At 35.8% G+C, this 10476-nt stretch overlaps 1 protein-coding gene across 1 annotated transcript in view; it reads right to left on the bottom strand.

Moving 5' to 3' along the window:
- Window positions 1-3787: 3787 nt before the first annotated feature.
- KIAA0368 (KIAA0368 ortholog) overlaps window positions 3788-10476 on the bottom strand; it is a 106812-nt gene continuing 100123 nt past the window's right edge. Inside the window, exons 43-46 of the mRNA XM_008583905.1 lie at window positions 8394-8499; window positions 8088-8176; window positions 5643-5714; window positions 3788-4057 (exon numbers count right to left, since the gene is read on the bottom strand). Coding sequence (XP_008582127.1) covers window positions 3918-4057; window positions 5643-5714; window positions 8088-8176; window positions 8394-8499 — 407 coding nt within the window. The 3' untranslated portion in view covers window positions 3788-3917. The remainder of the gene's footprint in view (window positions 4058-5642; window positions 5715-8087; window positions 8177-8393; window positions 8500-10476) is intronic.

The following is a 10476-nucleotide window of genomic DNA, read 5'->3' as shown; positions in this document are numbered from 1 at the left end:
AAACAACAGTCTGAATGGCCACGTGTATATCACATTGGAAACCCCGAAGGCCAGACACAGAAACATCTTCATAGTGCTAAAATAGAACAAATACTAAAAAAACATTTCCTTCAATTGATTTCAGAAAAGATTTCGTATTTGAAGACTGTTCTGGAATCAAAAGTAGCATAATAGTACATCTAACCACTAACACCCCAAATTGGTTTCAAAATACTCTTTCAAGAATACCCAAACAAAAATAGGTGTCACATTATTACCTGTTTTCTCACTATCCTTTATATTTTTTAATAAGGCTTTATCAATGCTACTAAAATGTAAAAGAAATATATCATTTTTAAGGGTAAAGAAACACTTAAAACTTTCAATAAGCATCAGTTTGAAAGGCTGATTTTTTCTAATTTTTTCAATGCTATGATTTTCCACTTTAAAAAAATTGTTATTTAAATCAATTAACTTGGAATCTGTTTGAAAGTAAAAGGGGAAAAAAAAAAAAAAAGCACACCAGAAAGGAACATCTTAGGCTTGCTGGCTGCCACAAGAGAGTAAGGAAGGTAGCTACCAACTTCAAACCTATCTTTCACGACCTAAAATTTGCTTGGCAGTTTATAATACAGGATGTGCCTGTATCTCTGACATTTTGTCCATAGCCATGTATATTAATCTTGGGCAAAAGGAGAACTGACTGTTGTTTCTATATATGCATAGAATTACTTTTATCAGAAAACCAAATCTTTTTATAAAAACCTTTTTTTTTAAGCCAGCGATGTCTACTTCCTATAGGAAGTAGGCCTTTTTAAATAAGTATTACTAGCCAATGATGTCTTGGCAGTTGAACTATTCTCCTAAAAAACTGGTAAAAAACTAATGCACTACTTCAGAAGAACAGATCATGCAGCTTTTATTTACCGTTTAATATCCTCTTGGGCATGGGTGGGATTTTCCTTCCAAATAAGACTATCACAGGCTTAACTAGCTGAATACATATTGTAGAGGATTCTGTGAAGATGCTGCATATAAAATACCAGTATCTGTTACAAATATATCCATTTAACAAGTTTGTACATTACAATGACTGCCAAGGTCAAAATAACTCCTGGGACTTAACAAGTAGCACGAATATACTGTGGCAGCAGCAGGTAGAAATGGCCCACAAAGAGCAGTGTTCACACAGTGCAGTTGCTACTAGAGCACAGACTGAGGTCACATCTTTTTTCTTGTCAGTAAATACACAAATAAAAGATGAGGAGAAAGCAATGGGGACTTGATGGCAGTCAGTTTTGTTGTGCAGGCAGATTGCATTACAGGTAGACACACCAGGAATTATAAATCGGACACAAACACTCATTAAAGAAAAACAGCTGCTCTTTATCATCAAAAAGACTACTTTATACTATTTTCATGGTTCTGATTTCCAATTGCCACACTTCATGTGTCTCCTTTTCATACATTAATAAATTTGTGAAGATATATCTAGTGCACTAATTCCAGGAATAGGGAACTTATTAATAGACCTTACAAATCAGTTGCTTATATCACAAGTAGCACTAAATGTTTCTAAGGAAAAAATAATCAAAATCTATTCCAGATAGCTGTTCTGGAAAGTAGAGAGCGATGATATAATGATATACAGTATCAACATTCCACAGTTACAAACTCTCTTGTTTTCAACCCTTTTAAATAAATATGTGCACACGTGTACAACAAACATAAGTTGCACTGCAAGACAATGATTTAGCATTATTAGTTGTGCAAATGATTTGGCTCATCAAGATGAAGGCATTACATACATAAATTAGAAATGTGCTTAGAAACCTAAAATAAGCATAATTCAATAGCACAAAGCAGTAAAGTTCAGGTGTCTTAGCACCACTCTCAGCACCAAGGGAAATTCCCAATATTAAATAACAAGAAGCTTAAAAAGCATAAAATTTGGTGAGGTTTTAACACTTGATATAGGCCAAGAGCATGATTCTTGCCTTTATGATCTTATTTTCCAAAAACACATAACCTGCATTGCATCCTTGCTAAGGAAGAGTATCTTAGGTACTGTGAATTAAAATTGGACGGCACTTAGTGGAGGGGAAAATACTGATCTGGAAAACGCCACATCATAAGAGGCCATAACGTTCCTGAAAAACATCCAAAACTGATTTTTTTCCCCCAAGCAAAAGCCTCAAATTTAAGTCCATGACAGTTTCCTTAAAATGTATGATGCTACTATTAAAATTCACAGTTATATGTCAGTATCAGTAAAGAACATGTTCCGGTAATAAACACTTAAATTTTTATTTGTAAGCCCCTTTCCCAATTAGAAGCAATCCCATAGCACACAGCCAAGTTTAGGTATTATCTATGGCACTGTTTCTCAAACTGTTAGTAGCAAACCAGTTGTGAGTCAGAAAATGAATTTGGTGGGTCTGAAGAGCATTTAAAACAAGAGAGAGAGATATCAAAGTATATTGCATATACTATGGGTATTTCACAAAGCATTTATTTCAGTTAAAGATTGTATATTCATACATTCATACACACACACACACACATGCACACACATGTTCTGGGTCATGATGTAAAAAGTTATTTTTATTATGAGTCACAGTCAAAAAAGTTTGAAATACATTGGTCAATGGAAACCACCAAAAATAATAAACATGGGGTTCCCACCAAAAATAACACACATGGAGATTTCTGGTATTAATGTCAATAAGGGTTCAGGATTGAATGTAAACCAATCTTGCGCTCTGGAATCCACGGTGAGCTACAGAATTCTCAGTTTAGCATAAATACTTAGGTTAAACTTGTTTTTTCCCCTTACCCTACCTTTAGGCAGGGGCATGAGGAGTAGGAGGAAGATGAGAACCCCTAGGTACAATTATTTATCTGGAGTGGTACCATGTTATTTTGAGAAAAGGTATTAAAAAAAAAAAAAAAGTAATTCCCAGATGGCTAATTAAAAGGCTTTCCTTCTAACCCATAAGATTACATTGTTAGAATAAAAGTGAGTAGAAAGTTTTAAGTCGTCATTACAGTTTTGAGATTATAGTCTAAACCAAGGCAGTCTGCAATTTTGCTGTTTTTGGTTTTGCAAAATATGCAACACAAATACAGACAGAATGAGCAATCTTGTCCTAATCTTCTTTTATCTTCCTGTAGAAAGATGATAATCAGAATTATCACATGGAGACCAAATTCGCCCTCTCAACGTGTAAAGATGTGCTAAATAATCATTTTCTAAAAATCAACCCACTAAACACACGATAAAACAATGTTCAGCTTTTGACTTTCAAGAACCCACTGGTAAGGGTCAGTTCAGTTCTGGCATAGGGACCACCCTTGCATTAGGGTGTACCACCATAAATGTACCTCACCTTGGGATTTTCTTAGGTAGGCCAGACTTAGCACTGATTTGGCAGCAGGTGGTAAAAGAAAGTGTAGTGGGCAGAACATTAAACACATGTTCTCTAGCCTTGGCACAGGCCTCAGAAAGAAAGCCATGTCTTCTCAGAGCCTATTTTTTCAGGTGTAAAACAAGGGGTTAAACCAAGTGACTTATAGGGTCTCATCCTGAATAACTTTATTTAATTTGGATGCAGGTCTAAGATTTTTATCCAGCTTGATCTGCAACTTTTGTCTATTAATTCCTTTAATAATAGTTTTAATTCTTTTAATAACTATTTCTGTCCAGTCTTATTTACAACTACCTCTCACACATCCAAGGTTCCATTAAGCTCACTCAGCTCAGATACTTTAAAAACATTAAGTAAAATAAAGCTAAAAAGGAACAAAATTTAAGGCTTTTTTTTTTTTATTTCAGCCAAGGAATGATGCATGCTACAGATTAATCTTTACTTTTCCCCACTTGGTTTTTCACCATTTCAACCCCCAATGAACATGGCACTTGTTTATTTCTTCCCCTTCTATTCCAGACTTTCAAGTGCTTTCTTCAGTAATGATGCTTTCTCCTGCAGCTCAGGTCTGCTGTCTGTCTCCATAGTGGCTAAAGACTCAATCAGGAGCACTCTGCATTCAGATGTCAAACTATCCCACTGTTTAGATTCTGAATGTAAGAAGAAAAAAAAAAACACAAACAATCCTTATAAAACAAGCAAGAAAAAAAATTAAAGCTACTTTTCCTCCATTTGTTCTAACCCCAAAATAAATACAAAGCAACCGCTTGATGACAGACCAGTATTTAACGACCACAGGTTGAATTAATGTCTCAAAACCTAACTATTGACAATTGTTTGAAAGTACATCAGGGAGTTTTATTCCCTTCTCCCAGTAGTAGCTCATTCTCACAAAGAGAAATGAACTACAGTAAAGTGAGAAGAAGGAAGTATCAAGGCAAGGAACATACGTGGTAACAAAAAAGTCATTTCAACAAAAACAAAAGGCCACTTTATAAGACATGCTCAGTAAAAAAATCTTGAAAAAACTTCATAATTGCAAGGTCAGTTTAAGTAGACCACACTTTATTACCCTTTTCTTTAAGGAAAGCATCAGAGAACTATATACATACTGAAATTTTTATAAAATAAGTACATAAAAATCTTAAATTGTATCTACAAGGCTGCGCCATTTTCTAGCAATGTGGCTTCAAGCAAGTTATTTAATCTTTTAGCCTCATTTTCCTCATCCAGAATATATTAGTACATATCTGAGAATTCAGCAATATGACTAAGTGCCTAGGTCTTTTATTTCAACAAGGAAAAGGGATTATGAGATGTTTACTGTTATTAAGTCTAAAAGGCCTGTTTTATGGAGCCCTAAAAGGGGCGTTTTAATTGCTAAGCAAAGATAGAGAATTAGGAACAGCAAATATACAAAGTTGTGGAGAAAATTGTTTCATCTTCTACATTCTGAATCCATGGAGTCAAAACAATAAAAGAAGAAGAAAAGAGGCCTCCTTTTGAAATCAGTAACAGATATACCACTGGAAAAAAATGCTAGCAATTATCTTTTACCATTGATATAAGTGACCATTAGAAGAAATCTGCTTCTTGATAAAAAGGTTTTTTTTTTTTTTTTTTGAGACCGGCCGCACCGCGCTCAGACAGTGAGCGGTGACCGGCCATCCCCATATAGGATCTGAACCCGCGGCGGGAGCGCTGCTGTGCTCCCAGCACTGCACTCTCCAGAATGCGCCACAGGCTCGGCCCAATAAGAAGGTTTTAAAAAGAAAACGGGAAAAAAATAGGATTAAGAAAGTTGCTACTATCAAATTTGCTGACTCAGGTAGATAACTGTTAAAATGTTTTTCCAACTCCACTTTTCAATGTGTCATTCTGTTTATTTACATGCATGTAGTGAACTCTACTGTGCCACTGTCAACCATTTCCTGTAATTAATCAAAATTAAATCAGGATGCATGATGGAAACAAAAACTTTATTACTCTGAGATAACTGTAGCTTAATAATACATTAAAAGTATATAAATTAAGTGTATCAAATTTAAATACTTAATAAAATTTAATGGTTTTAGCACTGTACATTATACGTGCATGAGCATATGTGTTAATCTGTATTTTAGAATGTATGCTTAGAATATAAGCAAAAACAGAAAACAAAACATTTCTAAAACATATGTCATAAAGTGTCCTGGTTTTCTTCTGGTCCTCCAACCAGAACTATCAAGAACTCACCTTCAAGTTTTTTAAGTAGTAATTCTATCACAGATAAAGCTTCTGTTCTCACAGATGAGTAGGTCTTATTTTCTAAGAAGAAAATCATATAACTCTTAGGCATGCCTTAAAAACAGAACCTCCAAGATTAAATTAATGTTACTGAAAGATGTTCAGAAATTATAACTCCATGGAAAGATATATCTGTTTTTTTTAAGTAAGCTTCCCTTTTCTAATTATCAAATACTTGAAATGTGCTACTTGTCCACATTACTTAATTTAGAAAAAAAAAAAAAAAAATCAACCAAATATACCCATCACCACACCAAACGGCATATTTAAAGGACCCATTCTAGACATGGGAGATCAAAATACACTATCTCAAACACAGTCAGTCATCTTCACATTACACCTAAGAAAGGTCTTTGAGTTTGCATGACCCTCCTCATTTTGCCAAAGAACAGTACACAACCCAGTGTTTACACCAATTCTGGGACACCTGGAACCCTGCAAAGACAAGTTTGTTAGCTGCCAGTTCATCTGTAAAAGCATGCTACATCCAAGAATTGCAACTGAAACACGCTTCCATGTCTGCTCTTTGACATGGCATCTAGTTCACAGTGAAATTGTCTACCAAGAAAATTAACACACAATCAATCCCAGGGCAGGGAAGGCATCAGATGAGCCTGTAACATCTTGCTATGCTATAAAGTACATCAGTGCTATAAAGAATTATGGTGACCTGTCAAAAGGACACAGGAGTCAGCTCGAAGGAGGTTCCACTGACCAAAGCTAAGAAAATTTGAGTAACAATTAATAAAATAATTATAAACCTTGGGCAGGGGCACCCATGAATCAATACCAATAACAGGTAAATAAAGAGAGAAGAGAAGAATCTCACGTACAATAGAATGCCAACTACGAAATGGTAAACGTGAAGAAAGTGCTAGAGTTGGAAAATCATCTTAGCAAAAATTGATTCAAGGAAAAAGTATCATTGCATGCTAAATCCAGAGAAGAAATTTTGAAAAGAAGAGTATTTGAATGGTGTTAATGTGTCTTCTCACAGACTGCTTATTAGATGCAGTGTTCTTAAAGTGTGTTCCAACAGGCTGCTTATTAGATACAAGAGGGAAAAACAGTAGCTATACAGGAAAGAAAACTGATAGTACCTTGACCAGGTAATCAAAATTAACATCTCATCAAATGAGAACAGATGAACACTGTGTGCCTCTTAATGTGAGAAGGACACAATATCACTTATACAGTATCCCAACTGGGAATTCACAATCTGGACCTAACATGAGAAGATGTCAGGTAAAAACCAAATGAGAAACATTTTGCTTTTCAAAAAGAAAGTGGGGGGGGAGCAGACTTTATTCTTCAAAATTGTCAATGTCATATACGACAAAGAAAGGGTGAAAAAGTGTTCCCAGATTAAAGGAGACTAAAGAGATATGAGAACTAAATTCAATAAATGACCCTGGACTTGATCACTTAATGGAGGGAAGAAAAAATTCCTATAAAGAACATTAGTGAGGGAGGGAGGGGGTTTGGGAAGTGATATAGGTCAGGTAAAGGGCATAAAGAAATATCATGATTTGTAAGAATGAACATGCTAATAATAAATTTAAAAATTTAATTAAAAAAAGAACATTAGTGAGTCAACTGAAAAAAATAGAATATAAATGATAAAAATGTGATAAAAATACCACATCTATGTTATGCTACCTAAAGTTGATAACAGTACTGTGGTTATATAAAAGAATGCACACTGAAGAATTTAGGAATAAAGGGGCATGAGGTAAGCAATACACTTCCAAATGATCCAGAAAAAACACAGACAAAGATATTTAAAAATATGTAAGTCCAAATAATAAAGCAAATGGGACAAAATGTTAACAGATGACTCTAGGTAAAGTGCATAGAGGTATTATATGTACTACTGTTGCAACTCCTCTGAAAGCTTGAAATTATTTCCAAATAAAAAAATTTTTGAACATTTGTCACAAAGGTTTTTCTAATCTGGGTGCTAAAATCCTATCATAGTTTCAGATTAAAAATTCCAGTTTAGGAGTATGTACAGAGTATATTAAGTAGGAGAGTTCAGTAGTTCTTCCAGAAATTTAATTCTTAGGACAAGATAAGGAATATTTGAAGCTCAGCACCTTAACTTTAAAATAAGAACTCCTGGGCCGGCCCAGTGGCGCACTGGAGAGTGCGCCGCTTGGGAGCACGGCGGCGCTCCCGCCGAGGGTTCGGATCCCATGTGGAGACCGGTTCCCGTTCACTGGCTGAGCGCGGTGCGGGCGCAATACCGAGGGTTGCGATCCCGTTGCCGGTCCCCGGTACGGGCGCGACACCGAGGGTTGCAATCCCATTACCGGTCAGTAAAAAAGACAAAAAAAGGAAAAAAAAATAAAATAAAATAAGAACTCCTTATTAATTTCAGTTTACTACACTCACCTAAAGAATATGTGATTGATTTACAAGTTTCAAGGAGAATTTCAGCCAAAGCCTCAGGATCTGCATGTTCTTCTTCCAAAAGCATTAATCTATACAAATCAGAAAGCAAGATACAAATGCTAGTTACAAGAAACATTCTAAAACCTTCCTGGCACAAACAATTTCTACTGCATTTATCACTTTATCATGTCACTTTAGCTATTAGTTTTAAAAGGCCTAAGAATTCCATTGATTATATACAAAATGCTTGAGGGGAGCAAGAGGGGTAGCATGCAAAATAAAAAACTGAAACATGAAGCAAATTACCCCTGAAAAAAGGCATTCATTGACTGCAGGACTCCTAGCTGCACCTTCCACGTGCTGAGTTTTAGCCGTTCACACATCAATTTGCACAGTTCCTGACGATAACAACCTGGGGGAAAAAAGACAAAGTGAGACAGAGCAGGAGAGAGAGTGTGAAGGAGTGAGAGACAGAGCAAATGAGGGACAGACAGTAGAGGGACAGAGAGAGCAAAAGACAGACAGAGGGACAGAGACAGGGTAGAGAGGAGAAGGGAGAGAGGGGAGAGAAGGGAGAGAGGGGAGAGAGGGGAGGGAGGGGAGAGAGGGGGGGGAGGGGGGTGGATAAAAAAATAAATGCCTTTAATTAAAACTATGTAATTTCCCAAAAAACTTTGACTTTGTGCCCAATTCGCAAACACACTGCCTTTATCAGAAACCACGCCCCTTCTTTGGTTTTTTGTTTTGTTTTGTTTTGTTTTGTTTTGTTTGTTTTCTGGGGGTTTTTTGTCCTTTTTGAGACCAGCCGCACCGCGTTCAGCCAGTGAGCGCTGTGAGCACACCAGTCATCCCTATATAGGATCCGAACCTGCGGCGGGAGCGCTGCTGCGCTCCCAGCGACGCACTCTCCCAAGTGCACCACGGGCTCGGCCCCCTTCTTTGGTTTTAAATAGTACAGAGTGGGGGGAAAGAAACTCTCACAAAGGTGCAATATAACTGTTCATAAATGTTCGCTTTCAAGGCATGTCATCTCTGTGGAACTGAGACAGCACCTTAACCACACTCCCCTTCTCCTTTAAAACTCCCTGAATCACAGCCAAAGAAAGCAGAACTCTGAGGGACGGGAGCTCCTCTCTAGACACTCAAGCTTCTGCAAATTGTAGGGTTACCAAGAATAAACAGTGCTTTACCACAAACCTGTTATGCCAACTGGAATTATTGTAATTATATAATTAATATGCTTACTGATGAATCAGGATAAAACTCAACAGAGGAGTTGTTTTTTAAATGCTGTAGAATTTACTAGGGCTCAAACAAATGTAAAGACAGGGCAAGAGGATAAAAATCTAGACTTCTGCACTTAGATTGCTTCATAAGAGTTTGTCATGTCTTTCTCTATTTTAAAGAAACAAAAACCAGAAACTATAGATGATACATTATGAGTAAAGATATATATGAGAGCCAATGTGTAACAGTTAAATTTCAAAGGAAAGGCCTGAGTTCTCTACTCAATAACTGGCAAATAAATGTACATTTCTATGTCTTATATTAAAATAAACTGCCTTGTGCATCATTTTTTAAATTTTTTAAATTAAAATGTACAGATTATACATATTTGATCAAATCAGGGGTATCAGTATATTCATCATTATAAAACTTAACCATTTCTTTGAGATGAGGACATCCTCTCTTCCAGTCATTTAATAATATGCAGTAAGTTACTGTTAATGTATCATCTTTTTTATATAATTCCCTACTTTAACTTTCTCTACCTATCAAGGAAAAGTTAATAGTCTTAATGGTGTCAAATAAGTGGACTTCCACTGCAGTCCATAACATAATACCAAGAAATAAGACCACTTGTAAATTTGTAGGTTTGGGGAAATCCTTCCTATACATAGCAAATATGTAAATTCACGCAAAGGATGACAGGACTCAAAGTCATAAGTCTGATTTTAGAAATATTCAATCATGAAAAGTCAATACGTTTTTTTACAACATTCAAAAATACTGAGATGTTCAGCAGGATGCACTATAAGACCCAACGGAGGGCAAATTCAAAATTAGAGTAGTATCGTCCCAAGTTTAAGGCCCATCAGAGGACTCCAAACTAACTGCAACCTAATCCAATAATAAAGGTTTACTATTTATTTATTTAATCCTTTGAAAATACATGTCCAATTCTGAAAATCTCTCAAACAGTCATAAGTTTTTCAGTGAAAAAGAGATTTCACCTGCTTAATAAAGACTTGGAAGTAAGACCATTAATTCTGAGATGAAGAGACCCCAGTAATAAATATTGTGGATTACTCAGAATAGAACTATGATCATAAAGAAGAGTAACAGAACCCTTTTTTTTTTTTTTTTTTTTTTTTTTTTTTTTTTTTTC

The sequence above is a fragment of the Galeopterus variegatus genome, unplaced genomic scaffold (genome assembly GCF_000696425.1).
Source record: "Galeopterus variegatus unplaced genomic scaffold, G_variegatus-3.0.2 Scaffold3077, whole genome shotgun sequence".
Taxonomy (NCBI): domain Eukaryota; kingdom Metazoa; phylum Chordata; class Mammalia; order Dermoptera; family Cynocephalidae; genus Galeopterus; species Galeopterus variegatus.
Note: the sequence above shows the minus strand (reverse complement) of the source record. Positions and strands in the feature narration are given on the sequence as shown.